Source organism: Ovis canadensis, chromosome 5 (genome assembly GCF_042477335.2).
Source record: "Ovis canadensis isolate MfBH-ARS-UI-01 breed Bighorn chromosome 5, ARS-UI_OviCan_v2, whole genome shotgun sequence".
Taxonomy (NCBI): domain Eukaryota; kingdom Metazoa; phylum Chordata; class Mammalia; order Artiodactyla; family Bovidae; genus Ovis; species Ovis canadensis.
The window spans coordinates 58,770,124-58,792,104 of NC_091249.1; the positions used below are offsets into that span (position 1 = coordinate 58,770,124).

General features: G+C 54.3%; 1 protein-coding gene across 10 annotated transcripts in view; it reads left to right on the top strand.

Annotated features, from left to right (window-relative positions):
- JADE2 (jade family PHD finger 2) overlaps positions 1-21,981 on the top strand; it is a 50,824-nt gene that overhangs the window by 21,915 nt on the left and 6,928 nt on the right. For all 10 annotated transcript variants that reach the window (XM_069589782.1, XM_069589789.1, XM_069589786.1 and 7 more), the window contains exons 4-10: positions 1,846-2,003; positions 6,435-6,595; positions 7,287-7,498; positions 8,733-8,900; positions 10,341-10,457; positions 11,729-12,193; positions 20,980-21,097. In XM_069589782.1, coding sequence (XP_069445883.1) covers positions 1,846-2,003; positions 6,435-6,595; positions 7,287-7,498; positions 8,733-8,900; positions 10,341-10,457; positions 11,729-12,193; positions 20,980-21,097 — 1,399 coding nt within the window. The remainder of the gene's footprint in view (positions 1-1,845; positions 2,004-6,434; positions 6,596-7,286; positions 7,499-8,732; positions 8,901-10,340; positions 10,458-11,728; positions 12,194-20,979; positions 21,098-21,981) is intronic.

Genomic DNA, 21,981 nt, shown 5'->3' on the forward strand with positions numbered 1-21,981 from the left:
GTTAATTTTGGGGAGTATACGTACTCAGAAGTGAGACAGGACCATGGGCTGGAAAGTGGCTCTGTTGGCTGGTTGGCCACCCTGAGTTGCAGTGATCAGGGTGATCCCACAAGGCCGCATTTGAACTATAGCTCAGGAAAAGGGAACAGCAAGAGATTTCAGACTCACCAGTGCCTTTTTGGAGGGGCACAAGGCGACACTGGGCTCTGGAAGGGGCAAGATGACAGGCTTTCCCTGGAGGCTGGTTCCTCATGGCATTCAGAGTAACAGGGCATTAGATGTTGCACCACGTAGGGCTTGCCAGGGTTGGGAGAACTTTGAGACAGTCACCAGTCTGCTGTGGGTCCTGAACAGGGGGCCCCGGAGGGAAATAACCTGGCCCCAGCTAGCAGAGGTGGGGAGAGCGCTGAAGGACAGCACAGAAGCACCCACTACCTGAGTTTATGTTCTTATATTAGTTGTCTTGCTACTTGCTAATAAGATATGCAAATTATCCGGGTTGTGAAATCTTTGCCACATTTCATCTTCTGTGTAATTAGCATTTAATCGTAATCTCATTTTAATTTTTTCACACTGACACCCTAATTAAATGTTAGGGTGTTAGTCTTAACAATTAAATTATATTGGCAAATAGAGTCTTCAAGAAACTTGACCTTTTGCAAGCAAGGGCCCTCTCTGGCTAGAAGCAGACGTTGATTAGATTTCTGCAAGATGCTGCCTTGAGCCCCCTTGGTGCCCCCTTTCAGCTGTCTCCTAGATTGAAGTGAGGCAGACGGCCAGCAGGTGGGGCCTCCTGCAGGCAGAAGTCACCACTGACTGGCCACCACCCCTGGAAGGCTGGTGGATGCTGAGTCTTCTAGGGAGGGGCGTGGGCTTGGAGTTGGGTCTGAAACCTGGGGGACTCCCTAAAGTGGTTTCTTTTCTCTCTGTGATATGAACGCTCCTTTAACTTGTGATGTTCACTGGGAAAGTTGGTACCAAAGCAAGTCACATAGTGTCTAGGGCTGCCACCAAGTCCTCCAGCAGCCCTTTGTGGTGAGGCCAAGCAACTGGAACAGATGAGGCACTGCCAGTGCGCCTGGGGCTGGGCTTGGAGGTTGCTTTGGGGTGGGGAGCCACAGATAGAACTTTGGGAAAAGAAGTTTCCCTGAGTGAGCAAGTGCTCACAAGGAAACCAAAGCACGAGGGTGTGTCCACTCGTGGCCTGGCCCTGAGGGGTTTGGAAGGGCTTGATTGAGAAGGAATTCCACACGCTTCTCCTTCCTCATCATAGAGCATGGCACAGCGGAGTGCCCACTGAACAGGGCATATGGTGGCGTTGTTCCTGGGGACCGTGAGGCCCTGCCCCACGGGTGGCTGCCCTCTAGGCTCCGCCAGAGCTGGCCTCTCTCTCAGCCATTTGCCTGAGGCCCTGGCGTGTAGTTGCCTGGCTTCTTTTGCACTTGTAACTGCAGTTACAACAACAAACATAATTTTGAATCTTCAACAAAAATTCCCTAAACAGACACTTCATGGCAGTATTGCATTCACACAAGCCTTTCTGCCAACTGATTTTTTTCCTCAGTATTTTTGCCTTTTCCGCATATCTTTCCTCTTCTCTCTAAGGTCCATTCCTATCCATCACTCAGACTCTGTCCTTGAGCAGATCAGAGCATGTAAGTTCAATTCAACGTTTATTGGAGATGGGTTCAGAGAAGATGGGTTATTGTACTTACTGCTTCTGTGTTGTATTCTCATTTTTGAGTGAGTGGGTTTTCAGCATTTACCTTTTCCTGCCCTGGCCTGTGAAGCAGAGCACCTGGAGACAATCTGGAACCATTCTCCCTCCACCTTGTCTCCCTACAGGTTTTCCGGACAGACTTGATCACAGCCATGAAGATCCCAGACTCATACCAGCTCAGCCCGGATGACTACTATATCTTGGCAGACCCATGGCGACAAGAATGGGAGAAAGGTGTGCAGGTGCCCGCCGGGGCAGAGGCCATTCCAGAGCCCGTGGTGAGGTGAGCCGGGCAGCCCAGGCCAGGGGGCCGTAGGAAGGGGAGGCTAGGACGAGTCAAGCGATTCCTTTCTAGTCTGTCTCTATTCTTAGTTTCTTTTGTTCCTAAAAAAACATTGCATGTTCCAGAAATACTGCAGTTTTACCTCTGAGGCCAAGGTTTTGAGCTTGGGCTCAGCTCTGGAGCCAGACAGCCTGGGTTCAAATTGCCTCTCAAGTTCATTGGGACCTTGGGCAGGGAATGTAGTCTCCCTGGGCATCAGTTTTCTCGTCTGTAAAATGGGAATGATAACAACAGCACCTGCCCTATGCAGTGGTCGAGATGATGTAGAGAAATGATGCTTGGAAGGCCCTGGACACAGGACCTGGCCCACACGAACACTCAGTGAAAACTGGCCGACATTAGCTTGATGTCATTCCAAACTGGGTCCCGCCAGAAGATCGTCTTGGGGCTATCTTCAGACCTCTAACTAGTCCTTAAAATAGGGACAAACCATGCTCTTGGCTTCTTAAAACCTTTTTGAAGAGTTTTTGGGAGCAAGAAATCCAGTGCCTGGCACACACCAGATGTCCACAAAATGGTTGCTATGATCAGATTCTGAGGAGGGCCCGCTGCCTCCTAGGATCAGGATTGGATCAGGGCTGAGTCCTCTCTGGGCTCAGGAGCCTTGTGGTCTTGTAGGTCAGAGAGACTCCTGTGCTCATGTAAGGAGGTGGCCTCGTGGCCATGGGCCTTGCTTCCAGTGACAGAATTCAGCCAAGTGCTCCTTCCTGCACCTTGGGAAACCCTCCAAGTCATGTCTTGGGCTATAGGGGCCTGCTGTTCTGGCCTCCCCTCCCCCACACACACCAGCCTGCCTGGGTTGGGCAGATTTGTGTTAATTGACAGTCCATTCCCAGCCTTGGCAGCCCCGGGGCTCTCGCTTAGGTCCAGTTTGCCAGGGTCTAAGGGAAAGATTTCAGCTGTCACCTCCCCTGACATTGGCACTGATGCTTCCCTGGCAGCCACACCTGTGATGGGCTCACAGACACCCAGTGCCTGCCTGGTGCCAGGCCTGTGCTAGGCATGGGATTACAGAGGCGAGGCACACACTAAGCCTCACTTGGTGCCCAGTGAGGATTGGGAATTGGGCAGTGCTTATTGTCCTGGGCTCGCAAGGGCTCTTATCTTTGGCCCTCTGAGAATCAGGGACACTCCAGGCCTCTCTAGACGAGAGTATATGTGGAGTTTGGAGAAAGACTTTATTCTACATGTCCTCTGCCCAGGGCCAAAAACGTGGGTCAGTCTCCCAGCCAGCTTCACCCTGTCCGCTCTACGGACCAAAGAGCTGTAACTGACCTCTTTGAACCTGTTTCCTTCTCCATAAAATTGATCTAATAACAGTATATGCCTGATAGTGTAGTGGTGAGGATTAGTTGAGAATTCACATGTAACAAGGCAGAGGGGTAGGTCATCAGCTGGGCGGAGAAGGGTGAGTCCTGATTAGGCTTGGCCCAGCGGTTTGTCCTCTGTCCTCATGTCGATGTCAATTGGTTCGGAAACATCTGCTGGCCTGGGTAATTAATTGTAGATGCCGCTACACAAGTAACTTGGCTTCAGTCGGTGTCTTATCTATTGACATCATGACGGAAGCATGTGTTCACACAGCTCTGGCCCTACTAGGTACATTCCCCACATACACACAGGTCCAGGCTGACAAGAGCCAGGCACTCCTGGCCTATTCCTGCTCTTTGGAGAGAATAAGACTGGAAGGGGAGGGATGCTCCCACGGAGATATCTCTGGGCCCCATCTCTCCCTTTCTCCTTGCAGCCTGGCACCTCCACCTGCCGGGCCACCTTTCCCTGCACAGCTCTCACCTGGAAGCCAACACAGCAGGCGCCGTGGTCAGAACTGTTACAGGAGCTCTGTTCCTGAGAACTTGCTGTGCTAAGCCTTAAGTTCATCTTCTCATCTAATTATCATATCAGCTCTCTAAAAGGCACACTGCTGTCCCCATTTTATAGAGGAGGAAGTTGGGAAATTCTGGGGAATTCCCTGCATGACCGCCAGGGCCTTGTGGGCTGGGCCAGGAAGTCACAGGCCACAGGAACAGGCCCTGGGTTGCCTCTGTGTGGCCCAGAGAGAGTCTCGTGCCCTAGTCACCCTGGCTTGCTGACTCTGCCCTCCCCCACTGCCTCCCTGGTCCCCTCCGTCCCTTTTTTCTTGCCCAGTCCTCCCTGGCCCTGAGCAGGTCTACCCGCCTCATGGTCCTAAACTTCTCTGGATAATGAGAACCACTCACTGTCAGATCATGAACTGAAGGAGGGCCTGTACTGTTCTTCGGGGTGGCTGAGAGACAGCCCAGGGCAAAACCAGCCTCTGTTTTCTATCTGGTCTTCTGGAGTGAGAGCCTCCCACGATACCCCCCGCCACCTCCTCCCCCAGATCCCAGCCCAGCCACCTGTCTCCTCCCCGCTGACTTCGGTTCTACTGGCTGCAGCCAAGACTGAGGCCTTGACTGAGGGTGATGTCAAATCACCCTTGATAGGAGAGCTTCCTCCATAGTCAGAGCCAGAAGAGGCCAGACAGGTGAAGATGAGCACCCCAGGAAGCACAGGAAATGCCTTTTCTGTTGATAGCTTTTTAACGCAGCTTCCCGGAGAAAGGAATGTGATCTTGGCCCCAAGAGGTCTGGCCAGGTATATCCTGAGCACACAGTATGGGTAGTTATGCCATTAGGTGGTGGGCTCTCGGGCTGTCCCAAACCCTAGCTGAGCATAGGCCGGGGACACAAACAAAGCAGGGTCGTGGCAAAATTACAGTGTTTTTGAAAGAATGTGTTAATTTAAGTAAGAGCCTCCCAAGGAAAGGCAGAACTTTGTAGGACTCAGAGTCCTGCAAAGCAAATACTATTGCTTCTAGTTGAAATGGTCTAGGGGTTGGAGGTGGGCATCACGTCATTATTGTTGCCTAGGGCCTTCCTTGGAGAAGGCAATGGCACCCCACTCCAGTACTCTTGCCTAGAAAATCCCATGGACGGAGGAGCCTGGTAGGCTGCAGTCTATGGGGTTGCTAAGAGTTGGACACGACTGAGTGAATTCAGTCTCACTTTTCACTTTCATGTGCTGGAGAAGGAAATGGTAACCCACTCCAGTGTTCTTGCCTAGAGAACCCCGGGATGGGGGAGCCTGGTGGGCTGCCGTCTATGGGGTCACGCAGAGTAGGACACAACTGAAGCGACTTGGCAGCAACAGCAGGGCCTTCCTTAATCTGGGCATCTTGTGTGGCAGAAGGTGACTCTAAGCCCCCTCCCTTGTATCCTTGCCTCCCTCAGTCTCCTCTGGACCTCCCTCCTGCCTGGAGGCTATTCTGCACCCCCCTGCCCTTCATCCTACCTGCCCTCTTGCCGACACCCGGGGTTCTTCCTGAAGCCCCAGTGCCCTCCCCAAAGCTGTGCCATGTCTCTGCCTTCCCCTCCCCAGTCTGCGCTGAGTCACAGCCCCTGGCAGCCCTGCCTTCTACCCCAGGAGGCCTCTCGGGCAAGTAAGGGGCCTCGCAGTGCTGGCAAGGCTGGCCAGATGGAAGCCAGGCTCCACAGCAATAACCATGGCAACTGGTAGGGGGTGGGAAGAGCTGGCATTCTGAACTGGCACTAGGAACTGAGGGGCAGCACACAGCTGAGCCAAGAGAGGAAGCCGTGCCCTCCCAAGGCAGAAAACCCTCATATTCCATTTCAGAAGGAGCAAAGTGATATCCAGAGGTCTTAAAATACACGCTCACTCGAGTGTAGTGCTTACTACATGCCATGCACAGTTCTAAGAGCTCCACACGTGTTCATCCATTTAATCCTCATGCCAACTGTGGAAGCTAGGTGCTGTTATCATTGGTCCATTTTCTGGGGCGCAGAGGAGCTAAGTGGCTTACCCAGAGTCACACATTAAGTGGCGGAGCTGGGCTTGGAGAGCTTGCCCTGTAGCCAGGACCCTTGCAAGGTGTCTCCAAGGCAGAGCCATGGCCTGAGAGAGGGCTGACTTGAAGTGTGACCCTGGGACTGTAGCAGGTGTGTCCTCTTTACCCCAGAGGAGCCCTGGCCTCGGGTCCCTGAGCCTACTGGTGGAGGAGGGGCTGGGGCTTCTGGGGGCCTTTCCCCAGCTTTGAAAGGGTATGCGGAAGGACCTGGGGGCCAGCCAGCCCTATCCAACTTGTGCCAAAGTGACTGGCACTGGGAGTTGCCCAGGATGGCAAAGGGAATGACCTCCTACAGCCTCTGCTGGGTGGGCAGATGGGAGGAGGGACTGGAAGGAGGCAGGCTCTGCTTGGCATCAAAGTCTCACACCTCACTTTACTGCTAGCCCCTCATCCAAGTTGGCCAACTCCCTGGGGGTGGCCCTCAGATCCAGCAAGAGTAGCAGGCTAAGGGCTCACTCCCCTCATATCTTCTCTTGAATTCTTAGGATTCTTCCGCCGTTGGAAGGCCCCCCTACCCAGGTTTCCCCTAGTGGCTCTGAACTTGGTGAGGGCTCCCAGCCTGATTGGCCAGGGGGCAGCCGCTATGACTTGGACGAGATTGACGCCTACTGGCTGGAACTCATCAACTCGGAGCTCAAGGAGATGGGTAGGTGACCTGCCAGGTGAGAATGGGACGGGGGCAGGCCACAGGGTTTTCTTCTAAACCATCCTCGCTCTCAGAATGGCATTGGCCACTGCTGGGCTTTGGCACTGCACAGATCTGAGGGAAAGTCCCTGCTATGTTACTGATTACTGTGGTTCAGTTTCTTTAGTTGTCAGATAGAGGCTGTAATGGCATGTCATTTACAGGGTTTGGGGGAGTAGTATATGACTGAGCGTGCACCCACACACTTAAGAAGTCTGACTGTTACATGAAGAGTGAGTGAGCACCTAGAAGTCTAGTGTGACACATGGGGCTGGGGTCAGCTGGTATGGGCCTTCTGGCTGAAGGCCCACCATGTCCCAGGAAAAGCCAGCTCTGCTGGATTCAGCCACCTTCTCAGGTGCCCCCCATACACACAGCTCAGGCAGTGGGTTCCCCATGGTGGCGGCTGCATCCCAGAGACAGACACCCCCATAGCATCTGTGTGTACACAAGCGTGTGTGTGTGGTCACAAGCAGGGTCTGAAGTTACAGTACCATACCAGGTCCCCGGGCCTTTGCATGGTCCAACTCAGTCGGTTTTCAGATGATGGAACTGGGGCCGGGGGCAGTAAACACGGTGTGTAGGTAGAAACGCTCCTGTACACCTGCCCCGAGAGGCTGGGCTCTGACGCCCCGCCCTGCTCTCCTCACAGAGAGGCCGGGGCTGGACGAACTGACACTTGAGCGCGTGCTGGAGGAGCTGGAGACGCTGTGCCACCAGAACATGGCGCGGGCCATCGAGACGCAGGAGGGGCTGGGCATCGAGTACGACGAGGATGTCGTCTGTGACGTGTGCCGCTCTCCCGAGGGCGAAGATGGCAACGAGATGGTCTTCTGCGACAAGTGCAATGTCTGCGTGCACCAGGTGGGCGGCCCCCGCAGCCGCTGCTGTGGTGCTGGCAGGCCCCCACCTGACCGCTCACCCTGGCTGCAGGGGTGTCGCAGCGCTGTGGGCACAGGCCCCTAAGGAGGGCAAGTGGGGAGAAGGGAAGGGTGCGAGTGCCCACGGTGCCAGGGTTTAGCCCCCTCAGCCAGATTTGAGTAATGCCTGTTGGATGGTCTTCCTGTCCTTTGCCGCCAGCCTCCCTCAGACTCTGCCCACGGACCGTCCTATCCCGTCCTCCTCTGCTCCTCAGCTTACAACGAGGCAGCACAGTGTAGTGATGGAGAGCACAGCCTGGAGCCAGGCCACCTGGTTTCAAATCATGGCTCTGCCCTTTGCAAGCTGTGTGATTTGGGGTCGGTTTCTTGACCTCTCTGTGCTGCTGTTTCCTCAAGTATAAATAAAAGTAAGTCGTTTTGAGGATTAAGTTCCTTGCTCTGAGTCATTTGGTTTAGAATCGTACAGTAAGGGCTGTTCATATTTGTTAACATTATGAGTATTATGAGCCAGGTACGGCCTGACTAGGCTGCCCTGTTGATCTTGAACCCCAAGGCTGTAGGTCTGGGGCATCTCTGGGCCTAGTTCATGGAAGATGTAGAAGAACTGACTAGAACTCAGTGGACCCACTCTAGCCCTGACTTTGAGGCCTTCCCTCAGCCACTTTTGCTGGAATAGTGCCTGGGGAGCTCAGAGGGGCTTCTCCTGGGTGGCAGGTGGTAGGTGGTACACCACTTTCCCCATTCACCCTGTTCACATCCCTTATACCCGGCAGCTCTTAGGTCCATAATCCCTAGGCATGAGCAGAAGGATCCCTGGCCACAGATCCCTGTGAAAAAAGACGAAAGCTCTGGGCCTTGTCCGAGGGCAGCATACATACCCAAATTTGTATTCAGTTTAAGGGAGTTCATGGATGCCCCTGAAATCCATCCTGGATTAGAAACCTCTGCTGAAGTGACTGTCCTCCCAGCAGAGGGCAGAGCTGAGCCCTTGCACAGAGGACTGTGAAATGGTGAAATTTCAGTGCACAGTGCCTGCACAGAGCTTCCTTGGAGCCTTTGCGTTACAGTCCCTCAGGAGGTCTTCGGTGGGGCCGAGTAGCAGCGTCACTCTGTAGCTCCCAGTATGGGCTGGGCCAGGGCTGTTTGCAGCTGAATGCACACTGCAGACGCACCTTGGCCACTGCCTCTGACCTGTGTCCTCCCTGCTCTCTCCCCAGGCATGCTATGGGATCCTCAAGGTGCCCACGGGCAGCTGGCTGTGCCGGACATGTGCTCTGGGTGTCCAGCCAAAGTGCCTGCTCTGCCCGAAGCGAGGAGGAGCCTTGAAGCCCACTAGAAGTGGGACCAAGTGGGTGCACGTCAGCTGCGCCCTGTGGATTCCTGAGGTGGGCAGAGGTGGGGGTGGGGTGGCCCTGGGGCCCAGCCATGGGAACGTGGGTCTGAACAGAACTCAGAGCCCAGATGGCAGAGCGCTGGGAACAGAAGGTGATGGGCTACAAGAAATGGCAGATCTCAGACGTCCAGCCGGGGAAGAATTCAGGCAGCAGCCCACAGGGAACCTTACCCTTGGACTTAGGCAGGACTTGGTTGTGGTTTACATGGGAAAATGGGATTTTGAGCCACTGGGGAATGCAGGTGGTAGGTGTGTGAGCTGGACAGAAGTCAGGCAGCTGATTCTAGGGGAGAGCAGGTTGTAGGTTTACCCAGATCTAGACAGTGGTCCCAAGCAAAGTCAAGCACTTGTTTAAAAGTGAGCCAAATGACCCAAAAGGAAATCAGATGGGGAGCCTGGTTAAAACTGAGTAGTAAGACGGGCTGGGATGGAGGGGAGGGGCTGCGGATGATGGGCTGGGCCCACAGTGAGTTAGCAGAGGCCTTGGGCTCCCATCTTATTTGACATGTGAAATGCTGACATTTGCTGACGTTTCAGCCCTTCCCCTGCTGTGTGCCCTGAGCCAGAATGAGGCCCCACTCCAATGCTGCCTGTGCCCGGAAGCCAGCCAGGTGGCCCGGTCAGCAGGTGGCCCCTCTCTTTCCTGGGCTTGCAGTCTGAAAGTCCTTGCTGGGTCCCACCTTGCAGGCTTCTGTGATCTTAGTGGTTATGTCAGCAGCAGTCACTTGCTCCCACATCAGCAGCTGGAAGGCTGGGACGACCTCTGAGTATATCAGCTGAGGCACAGCAGAGACACAGAGAAGCAACCAGGACCTACCTATGGGGTTCTTTGGTTCAGGATCTCTGGGCAGGGACCCTTTTCCTATCCTCAGGCATGGCTCTGCCTCTGGGGCTGAGGGGTGGGCTGTGCCCAGGAGATGGGAGTGGTTATAGGCCTGTCCCCCTGGGAGGGGCTGAACAAAGGCACATCCCCCGTGGCCAGGAAAGCCCTGGAAGTCCCCAAGAAGAGATTCTGCTGTGGGGACCTGTAGTTGCCGCCCAGAAACATAAGTAAAATGAGTACCGGTTCTAATAACTCTGAAGATGCTGTTAACAAAGGCCTGAGGTACAAAAGAGAAGGGGACCTTGCACACATTCTCACCTGCACATGAAGCATCTCTGTCTTGAGACCCACACAGTCACGGGCACTCGTATACTCAGTCAGCCACACACACACTGACGTGTGCTCTCCCAGTCACTGTTTAAGCCTAGCCACCGGAGAGCACACACTGACGCTTGTCAGTGGTCCCCTTGGGACAGGAGATAGGACTTGGGACTCTCCCACTGCCCTGTCGGCCCACCGCCTGTTTCAGCAGACAGTCCTCTCTTTGGGTAAGCCCTGGAGGCCGGCTAAGGCTGAGAGGCCTGACGCAGCTCCCTGTGTCCTGCCCAGGTCAGCATCGGGTGCCCTGAGAAGATGGAGCCCATCACCAAGATCTCGCATATCCCAGCCAGCCGCTGGGCTCTGTCCTGCAGCCTCTGCAAGGAGTGCACGGGCACGTGCATCCAGGTACACGGCCCCTCCACTGCGCTGCTGCCTGGGAACCCACTCAGGAGCCTGCTACAGCTATGCCACGGGGCGTGTCCGGGACAGCCTGTACAGCAGGCCACTGCCGCCACCCTCTGCCTGCCCCACGAGGCTGCAGGCACAACCACTGTTGGGCCTGTGATGGGGACCACAGTCAGCTCCCCATCTGCTGGACCTTCCTCTATCCATAGTATCACTGGGCATGGGGTAAAGGCCTGGGGAGCCAGGCTCACCACCCCATTATAGTACCAGGGACTCTGGCTTTCCCAACAGCAAATGTTTTGGGACTTCATAAAGAACGTTGACCTTACTTCCTGTGTCAGCTGGACATGTGAGAGGAATAGAAATTAAACTTTACTTTCAGCTAAGCTGACTGGCTCTCCCTACACAGGGCAGGGCTGCGCTAGTTTGTTAACAGTAACTGCTCCCAAGTTCTAGGGTGCCTCAGTATGACCCAGAGGACTTGTTAAAACACAGACTGCTGTTCCTACCCTCAGAGGTTCTGAATCTGTAGATCGGAGGTGGGGCTGAGCATTTGCCTATTTCTAGCAAGTTCTTGTGTGATACTGATGCTCCTGGTCTATCGGCTGGGAGGTGGAAGGGTCAGCCTTTCTTTCTCTCATGTCTCCAGGAACAGTGCTCACTGCAAATACTGAACGTGCCTCTACCGTTTGTAAGATTCTGAGAATGGCTTGTGAGTGCGGCATAAAGGGCCCCACTAGTATTTTGGTGGGCTGTCGCTGAAACACTTGTCAGCTGCCCACAGCCATCATCCCAGGCAACTAAGGCCGTGAGTTGGCCATACTTGCCTGGATGAGAGAGGAAGGAAGGGGCCCAACTCCAGCCCCACTTCCCAGAGGACAAAGGAGGGGCACAACTCCCCATCCGAGATAGCGCTGCAGGAGTAGAGGCGGTAGGGACCCATCAACAGCCTCTCTCTTGACGTCTCAGATTCCAAAGTCATTTGTCCACACAGAAGTGCAGCTCATCCCCAGAGAGGCTGTCAGTCCCCTGACTGTTGATTTCCCTAGGGCTTGAGATGCTGTACCCCATTTCCTTTTCAGCCCCCCCAGAGCTCCCCTGCCCTCTTGCATGGCTCCCCCCGACACCCTGCAGGATGTTGGCAGCCGTTTTGTTTAGGGTCTCACCAGCATGCTACCTTCCCAGTGTCACCCTGAGGGAAGCCCCTCCATCCTTCTTCCCTCCCACCGTGGCTCCCTTCATACCTCACACTGCCCTTCGTCTCCCTCCAGTGTTCCATGCCTTCCTGCGTCACGGCATTCCACGTCACATGCGCCTTTGACCATAGCCTGGAAATGAGGACTATCTTAGCAGACAACGATGAGGTCAAGTTCAAGTCGTTTTGCCAGGAGCACAGTGATGGGGGCCCACGGGGTGAGGCTACATCCGAGCCTGTGGAGCCCAGCCCAGCTAGCGAGGACCTGGAAAAGGTGACCCTTCGCAAGCAGCGGCTGCAGCAGCTAGAGGAAGACTTCTATGAGCTGGTAGAGCCAGCCGAGGTGGCCGAGCGCCTGGACCTGGCCGAGGCACTGGTCGACTTCATCTACCAGTACTGGAAGCTGAAGAGGAAAGCCAACTCCAACCAGCCGCTGCTGACGCCCAAGACGGACGAGGTGGACAACCTGGCCCAGCAGGAGCAGGACGTCCTCTACCGCCGACTGAAGCTCTTTACGCACCTGCGGCAGGACCTGGAGAGAGTGAGTCCCCCTGCCGCTCCCCGCCCGCCCGCCTGCCTGGTGGGTGTCCCAGCAGGCCTTTCCGCCCCTCCCTCGCTGCCCTGGAGCAGCTGTGGCTCACCAGCTTTCAAACCGTGAGCTCTGGCCAAGGCGCTGAGGGCCTCTGGATCTTGGACAGGTTGGGATAACTGAGAGTTTGCAGAACAGGGGAGGATCCAGCTCTGGGCTCTCTTAAGTCCCTCTTGTCCCAACCCTTTTGCAGGTCTGATCAAGGGTGAGGGCCTGCCATGACTGTGAGGCTGGGAGACTCCAGAGCTGGGAAAGGATCTAGGCATCTGACTCCTAGCTGTCTCTGTGGGCCTGGCCTGGTCCCAACACAGGAGCTTTAAGTCAGGCCAGGGAGGCATGGGGCATCACAAGAGAGTTAAATCAGTATAATCAGCATGTGCTGCCAAAGCAGGGAAGACAGCTGTGAGTGCAGCTCCTGGGGTGCTGGACTGAGGGAGCCATGTGAGCAGAGGCCCAGGGCATGAGGCTGGGCCAGAAACCAGCAACAGCCTGTGGGGCTGGGTGTTTCTGGACCACGGTGTTTGTGGAAGTTGCAGAAAGATTTTAAGCAGGGACTGTCCTGCTGCGGGTGCAGATTCCAAACACTCACCCTGGAGGTGGCATCCTGGGGCCCAGATAGAGTGAGTGGGTTGGCCGGAACCCCTCAGCTGTGTGCCGGGTGGCAGGGATCTTGCCTTGGTCCAGGCACACAGCTTTGGGGGCTGAGTGAGACAAGGCAGGTGTGCAGACTTCATGGTTTTAGGCTGGGCTGTGGAGACCCGGGGCCAGTGAGACTTGCTTTCCTAGAGCACAGAGGCCCCTGCAAAGCCTCTAATCCCTCCTCCTCCTCCCAGAGAACCGGTGAGAGGGTCCTGCCTTCTGTGTTGTGTGCCCTCAAACTTGGCTTTTTTGACACCCCTCCCCAACTCCTCCAGCTAAAGTCCCTCCAGATAGAGTCCCACCCCTGAGGTGGAGGCAGCCTGAGCATAAAGCAGGGTGTTTCAGGTCCCTGATCGAGTCCTCTGAACCCCAGGTGCTGTTCTGGCCTCTCCTCTCCTCTCTGGGACATTCATTTCTAGGGTTCTGGAGCATGAGGGGTCATGTCAGGGCGTCCTCCATGGATACACACACACACACACGCCTACCATCTCCCAGGCCATACCAGGAAGCAGGAGGGGTGGAAGCATTCTGGGGGCTTCGTGTGACTTAAGGCAGCTACTTTGCTCAGATGTGTCTCAGTTGGCAAGACTGTAAACTGGTTAGAGCTACTCAGCATTTGCTGAGGACTGGGGTAAGGGGCCATGAGGTGGAGGCTCTGAATCTGGACCCAGCTTCTCTACCTTCCTTCACCCCCATATGCATCTGCCCTGAGGCCTGGTCAAACAGAAATGGCCCTTTTGGCCTGGAAGGGAGGAAGCTTACTGCCTGGAAGCCAGCCTGCAACCAGAAGGTAGGGGGCAGGGAAATGATCACCTGTCCACAGTGTCAACCAGGACAGAGAGCAAGGCCACCTACATTGCAGTCACCACTTCCAGGCTGCCCAGGCTCCTGCCCCATGCGGCAGGGCCCTCAGGGACAGATCCTTCTGAGACCAAAGCTGCTTCCACACTTGTCCTCAGGCCACCCCCAGGGTCTCCACCCCCAGGGTCTGTAGTACACACACCCTGCTTTTAGTCCTCCTGTTTCCAAACGACACATCATGTCTGACCTCCCTGATCTCTGCTGCTCAGCACGTGTCTGACCCTGGCTGGACTGCGTGAGGAGGTCAGGGGACGGGCCCACCTATTGAACCATCATCCTGGAGAAGGAGCTGAGAAGTTTGTGGTGCCATCCCTGATGAGCAGTGGGGCTATAGCGAGCCTTGAAGGAACATGTGTTTTCTAGAGTTGAGCTGAATTTGGAGCTGAAGAGGGGAGGGGCTCATCAGAGAGTTGTTGGCTTATTCTCTGTTCTGTACTCCTCTTTGGCAAAAGTACTCCCTCCTTAGCCCCCCAGCCTCTCGGGCCCATTGTCAGCTGGTGCAGGTGAGGCCAGGGGCTAAGGGTGTCACCGGCTAGAATGCTGAGGCAGCTGTGGGATCCCGACCTCACAGACCTCTCTGGTTGGGGCACAGAGCCCTCCCAGGTCAGGTGTGAGTCAGTCCACTCTGCCCCCAGGAGGAGGAGGCAGGGCCAGCCTTGCAGTCTGTTTAGCTTCTGAGGGCTTGGGAGGGCCCCTGCTTCTCCAGCGGCCTCCAAGCCAGGCTGAAGGGCAGCAGCTAAGTACACAGCCCTGGCAGGCTGAGGAGAGGAAGTTAGGCAGCCGTGTGCTCCATTGACCCCAACTCCGATCCAGCCTCAAAACCTTTCACGGCCACGCGTTGGTGACTTGAGTGAGTGAAGCAGGCCGAGAATTGTGCCACGGGGGAGGCTTTCTGCAAAGACCCATGACTGTCGGTGGCCTGTCCAGCAGGCTCCGTCTCTGACCGTGGCCCCGTGCCAACAGTCAAGAGTATCCAGCCTGTCCCTGGGCACCGGGCCAGCTTGGGCTGAATCCATCAGGGATCCAGGGGAGGAGTTGAGACTGAGGCTGTGGGGAGCCTGGGTTTGCATCCAGTTCCAGCACTGCCCAGCTCTGTGCCTTCTGAGTTTCACTTTCTGCTTCTCCAAGTTTCAGTTTCCTTGTCTGTGAAATGGGAATAGCTGACCCTGAATCATGGGAAATTTGGCAGGGACAGGGCTTAGCACACCACCCTCCCTTGTCAGTGGTGATTATTGTTGCACTCTGACTCTTAGCTGATGGGCTGCTCAGAAGGTGGGCTCCAGGGAGGACTGAAAGGGCAGGCCCAGGGCTGTGGCCCAGGAATCCTGGGTCCTCCTCAACTGATTTGCCTCCCAAGGCCAGGCAAGACTTTTGCTGAGAGAAGCAGGAGCTGGGGTCATGGTGCCACCAGCATGAAACCCCATTTTATGCTTAGCCTAGACGATGTGCTTTCCTCAAATTTCAGCCTTAGGCCTTGGCCCTGGCAGGCAGCACAGGAACGCCTGGCTACCGCAGCCTCTCAGAGTTGTTCACGGCTGACAGAAAAAAAAAATCGCAGCCCTGATGAGCAGCGATCAACCTGACAAACACTGGCTGGTGTCCCCTAGCAACCAGGCTGGCAGTGTGGGCTACACAGGGCTCACTTCCTGCCCGTGGCTCTGGACCTGATTACCAGGAGCTTATTAAAGGTTTTACCTGGCCTGAGGAGAGTCGAGAGGGCAGGAGCAGCTCTCAGACACTGGCCCCAGAGGATAGGCATGTAGGAACTCCCCCCGGCTTCCGTGTCCATAGCTCTCCCCAGGAGACTTGGTCCTGCCTCCCCCACACTCTGCGTGTTTCCTTGTCAATTGTCACACACCATTACTATCTTCAGTGCCTGGGTTGTGTCTCTTTGACCTCCTACTAAAGCCGAGGGGGTAGCTGTAGCCTCCAGCCTCTAGCTTCTCAAGCCCACGGCTCCCAGTTCTGGGACTTTCCCACCCCGTTACCCCCTCCACCGACTCAAGCCCTCTCACCTGATCAGTAGCCCCAGATCTCCAAGCCCCCTGTTCTCCCTACTCAGTTCCTTCTCCACTGTCTCCTGCTTTCCTCACTCCTGCCCTGTGGCAGTAGCTCACTGCCAGTCCCTTGTGCCTGTGCAAAGGCCACATGCTGGGCAGAGCCTCACCCAGTAGGAGCCACTCTGCCAACCAGCAGGGATCTTATAGCAGTGAGTGGGTGAGCACCCCAAGGTGCCTGCCAGCCAGCCTTGATGAAAGCATTAGCTAGCAGCATTCTGGGCTCTCCTTCCACCACCTGTTCCCACCCTTGCCCCCACTCCCTCAGGACTCCCCCTTCTCTTAGCAGACCTCATCCTCTGTTCCTCAGACCAGAACCTTTGCCCACTAGTGCCCTCTGGACCCATTCTCTGCCCTTTCCTCTCATGTCCTCCCCTTCCTGCCCCACACTGGGATCTCTTTCCAGCCCACACTGCACAGCACAGGAGTTTCTATTTTTTCTTCATCCCCTTCTGTCTCCAGGATTGCACCAGTGTTTGAATCCATTTTACTTTCTCCCATCTTCAAAAGCAAGTCCTCCCTCCCCCACATCCCTCTAATCATCGGTTTCTCTACCCTCGTCCCTATCTTTCCTTTTCTGTCATCCCTCACTGTTCTTACTTCTTTGCTTCTCACTCTTGGAGCTTCCTTGAAGCAATTTACTTCCAATATATTGTATTTTTAATACCTCATTTATATCTACCATAGTGGCAGGCCAGACCCCTGCCACTACCGTATTCTAAAACCTTCCACCAGGGCTGCCAGCAGCCTCCATCTCTCCCACTTCTCCACCCTTATCCTCCAGCCTTCTCAGCAGTGGTCGCCACAGGTAAACACGCCCTTGGTCTGAGATACTTCTCCTGTGGATGCTCTGACCAGACTCCCCATCCCCGATAATCCAGCCCTGCTGCCCCCTCTCTGAGTGTTCCTTGATCCCTGCGATCATTCACTGCACCAGGCTTTTCCTCTCATTGTGCCTCTGCTCTGCAGCTTTCCTCCCCATCGGGAGGCTGGGTCCATCCCGCACCTGCCTCCCAAGCTCCAGCAGCTCATGCCCAGTATGCTCCGCTCCTCCTGTAGCCTCCCTAGGCTCCATGAATGCCCCTACACTGGTCCGTCCTAGCTTAAGGTAACCGGCTGAGAGTCCTCCCTGCCTCCTGCCCTCCTTAGCCCACGTCCAGGCTCTCTCTGCCAAATTTGCTGTTATCAAAACAACTTTATCAAGGGAATTCCCTGGTGGTCCAGCAGTTAGGACTCTGCACTTCCACTGCAGAGGCACATGTTTGATCCCTGGTTGGGGAACTAAGATTGCATGGCGTGGCCAAGGGGGGGGGGGGAACTTTATCATAAAACCTACTTTTATTACTGATCCCTGCTCTAGTTTTGGAGGACTTTTCTACTTGATTCACTTTTAGGCTCTTTGATGTTGATAATTTTCTTTAAAAATTGGTGTGTAGTTGCTTTATACTGCCGTGTCAGTTTCTGCAGTACAGCAGAGTGAATCGGCCATGCATACACCTATATCCCCTCTTGTTTGGATTTCCTTCTCATTTAGGTCACCACAGAGCACCAAGCAGAGCTCTCTGCGCCGTACAGTAGCTTCTCACTATCTTCTTTATGCATACTGGTATATGTAGGTCAGTCCCAATCTCCCCGTTCATTGCACTCTCCCAGCTTTCCCCTTTGGTGTCCATATGTTTGCTCTCTACGTCTGTGTCTCTTAAGAACATCTCTATCATTTTTTCTAGATTCCACATATCTGCTTTAATATACAGTATTTGTTTTTCTTTTCCTGATTTACTGCACTCTGTGTGACAGTCTTTAGGCCCGTCCACATCTTTGCAAATGACACAGTTTTGTTCCTTTTCATGGTTGAGTAGTATTCCACTGTGTATGTGCATCACGTCTTCTTTACCCATTCCTCTGCTGATGGACATTTATTTAGGTTGTTGCCATGTCCTGGCCGTTGTAAATAGTGCTGCAGTGAATACTGGGGTGCGTGTGTCTTTTGAATTATGGTTTTCTCTGGGTGTGCCCGGGAGTGGGATTGTTGGGTCACATGGTAGTTCCATTCTTAGTGTTCTAAGAAACCTCCATACTCTTTTCTCCATAGTGGCTACACCAATTCACATTCCCACCGACAGTATAAGAGGGTTCCCTTTTCTGCACACCCTCGCCAGCACTTATTGTCTGTAGATTTTCTGATGGTGGCCATTCTGACTGGTGTAAAGTGACATCTCACTGTAGTTGTGATGTGTGTTTCTGTACTGATTCATGACGATGAGTGTCTTTTCGTGTGTTTGTTGGCCGTCTGTATGTCTTCTTTGGAGAAACGTCTGTTTAGTTCTGCCCACTTATTGATTAGGTTGTTTGTTTTTTGTTTTATATTTATAATCAGAAAAAGACAATGTAAGGAGTCTAATAGCCTGGGTTGGCTTCTAAGATGGTTGCAGTGCTTTTCCCCAAAAACCATCACGAAAGAGGAATCTTACAGCATTTAGTTACAGGTAGCCATATTACCGAGAGTCTCAGGAAAAATTAGAGGAGTTGATGATTCCATAGTGAACTGGGAGTAAGGGGTAGCAATGTGTTCGGATTCTCACAGAATCTTCTATAGCAAAAGTCTCCAGACATTACTGATTATGTAGTGTATGTATCCTTATCATGAAAAAAATTGAGCATTTACCTCCAATATATTGTATGTTTAATATCTCATTCACATCTACCATGCTATATTGTAAAGCATGCTGCTGCTAAGTCGCTTCAGTCATGTCCGACTCTGTGCAACCCCATAGACGGCAGCCCACCAGGCTCCGCCGTCCCTGGGATTCTCCAGGCAAGAACACTGGTTGCCATTTCCTTCTCCAGTGCATGAAAGTGAAAAGTGAAAGTGAAGTCACTGAGTCGTGTCCAACTCTCAGCAACTCCATGGACTGCAGCCTACCAGGCTCCGCCGTCCATGGGATTTTCCAGGCAAGAATACTGGAGTCGGGTGCCAGTGCCTTCTCTGATTGTAAAGTATACATAATCAAAATTTCTAATAGGACCAAAAAAAAAAAACAAAACCCACTAGAATATTATCTTCCTATACATGCTAAGCTGTCAAACTCAGTAGCCCATGCAGCTTGCTTTGGAGCTTGGCAATAGTTCTCAGATGCTGTGGTGCTGTGAAAAATATATATTTGAGGGCCCCACCCCCAGAGAATTTGATACTCCCCCAAGCCTGGGACTCTGTGCTTTTAACCAGCCACCCCAGGGATTTGGGGGGTAATCTTCTCCAGGAATTCATTCCGGCCTGCCTTGAGAAACCTTGCTCTAATGTTTCTAAAAGTCAAAAAAAAGAAAGAAAACTACATCTGTATTTAAATGGGAAGTAGTCCTGATCTGGTTTTAGGCTAGATATATTGACTAGTTTGTTTTCAGGCCCACAAAGTAGCCATGCATCCACCCAGCTGCCTTTATCCCCACTGTCCCTGTGCGTGCTCAGCCACATGACTGCTGGGAAGGAAAGAGACCAGAATATGAGGAGAATGAGATTGAGTTGCTTAGATGTGATGGACAGGAAGCCTCCTGGAGGTGACCCTGGAGCCAGGACCTGAAGGATGAGGTCCTGCCTGTCTTCCCCTTTCTCCAGGGAGCCTTCTCACCACCCACAAGTCTGGATCAGGGTTGCCTGTGTCAGTACTTGGTCAGCATCTCTCTGCCCTGCTGAGCAGCAAGCCCTCAGAAGAAGGGGACTCTGATGGCACCTCTCGCAGCTGAGCCCAGGGACCAGCACAAGCCTGTGCCTAGGGACATGTAGGAGGAGGTTGGCTGGAGGGAGGTCCTAGGGAGTCCAGGATTTGTGAAGAAGTCAGATGGTGCCAGTGTGCTGGAGCAAGGGCTCACAGGCGGGGCCAGGTGGCTGCCCCTTGGGGAGGTGCTGACCACAGGAGAGCCTGGTATTCAGTCTGGGCTGTGGTGATGGTGAGAACCCAGCCAGAGCCTGCTAGCCTGGCACAGGTGTTCTGGCATCTCTTTCACAGCTAGGCTCAGGGAGCAGAGGAGGAGGAGGCCTGTGCCAGCAGGGAGGTCTGATCATGGCTACTCCAGGGTGGGAGAAGTCATGGTCACAAGAGGCCGGGGTCTCTGGAACCCTCAGGTCATGCCCAGGCAGCTTAAGGCTATGAACACTGAACCCAGCCTTGAACACGGAACCCAGCTGGAGGTAGAACCTGGTGGCACCCAGGATTCTGGTGGTCAGCTGTCACTTTTGCTGGAGGTTGTGACCCAATCTGAAGACAGTGCCAGAGCAAGGTGGTGTCCTGATGGGGAGGAGGCCTGGACTTGGTCCCAGAGAGATGGTGTACACGGAGAACAGCCAGTGAGGGATGGCGCACGGGGTCAAGGTGCCAGGTGGACAGGAAGCAACATTCTTCAGGTGCTTCCAGGCCAGCTGCAGGGTGGGCCCTGTCCCATGGGCCAAGCAAGATGGTGTCCCAGGCCCCAAGAGGCTCTTCCTAGCTGGCCTAAGGTAGTCTGAGCAGCCCTGCCCTTCCCCAGAAGGGGTTCTGTCTCTGGCAGAGCGAACATGGTCGAGTGCACATGGGGCCTGGAGCAGAGCAGCTGTGGACCTGGCTCAGGGCCAGTGCAGCAAGTGGACAAGGGCCAGCTGCAGGCTGGACTCCAGTGCATCAGGACCGCCTCTCTACTCAGAGCTCTTCTGCTGGGGCGCTCTCATGTACTGGTCATTTGTGGCTAAGGATAGGAGGTGGTTTTTGCCCAGGTGCTAGTGGCTGAAGAGTTTCCTTGATGTGTAAGAAGCCTTGGACAGGAGGCTGAAGGATGGACTTGGTGACCTTGTCAGGCCGTGACAAGCCTTGGGGGATTTACATTCAAGGGAGAGCAGTTGGAAGGGCCTTGGGCGATGGCATGACTCAGCCAGGAAGTGCAGGCCTAGGGAAGGAAGGCAGAGCTGCCAGCCTGACCTCTGCAAATGCACTCCCTGCCCACACTGGCTTCACTGCAGGCCCTGGGGCCAAGACTGTGCTTGGCCCTGTGTTTTAGATCAGAGAATTTCAGCTCAGGACTGAGCATGCATTCGGGGCCTGGGTATTGATTCCCAGGTGTCCTGGGCAGGTTAGGCAGAATGGCCCCCCAGAGTTGGGAGGTTGAGGTGATTACCCATGAGTAAGGTGGAAAATCTCTCTTGTGTTTCCTCAGGTTAGAAATCTGTGCTACATGGTGACAAGGCGCGAGAGAACGAAACATGCCATCTGCAAGCTCCAGGAGCAGATATTCCACCTGCAGATGAAACTTATCGAACAGGATCTGTGTCGAGGTAGGCGCTTCCCCTACCTGCCGCTGGCCACCTCTCGTAAGCACACCCTCGAGGGGGCTGGGTTCCAGGGAGCTGTGTGTCTTCAGAGCCTGGTGGGGCATGTGTATGGGGTCAGGGGCCACTGACCTCACCCTTACCCTGTGTACCTAGGTAGTGGGCCAAGGCAGGGGCCTCCCAGGGTCATAGGTGTGTGTTGGCAGGCAAGGAGCAAAGATGTGATATGGGCATCAGGCCTACCCTCAGGGAGCTTTCTGGTTCACGGGACTCTCAGGCAGTGTGGGGCCCATTGTGGTTTAGGAGTGAATTGCATGTGAACAGGTGCAAACCAGAAGTCTCAGCAGCTCTGTGCTGGTTCCAGGGCAGGAAGGGACCAAGCTGGCAAGCTTCCCTGAACCCCTGTGTGCCTGTGTGTTGGTTCTGAAGAAGGCAACTGCCCCAGGGGTGGAAGAGGACCTATGTGCTCCTCCTCTCTGACCCCATCTGATAGGATTGAGGCCCTGTGCCAATAGGTTTTTTTCTTCCTCTTTCTTAGGCTTTTACCATCACATGCATTTAACAGATCTGGAAATCAAAGGTTAAAGGAGCTCTGAGAGTGGTCTGTCTTGTTAGCTGTGGGTGTTGCCAAACAACAGGGCCCTTTGTGGAGTGTTAACATATTCAGGAGGGCAATGCTTAGTGCAGAAGATGGTGCTCTGATGTTGAATTCCGTGCAGTAAAAATAGGTGGATGGAGAGATTTTTAAGCCAGAGGCTGCCACTGCAGGTAGAGCCTGTGGGTCAGGCTAGGCCTGGAGCAGAGAGAGGAGAGTGGCTGGACCACCACCAGAGTCAACAACTGAGCTGTGTAAGGTCTATGCCCTTGGGAGGAGCTCAGGCCACAGCGAG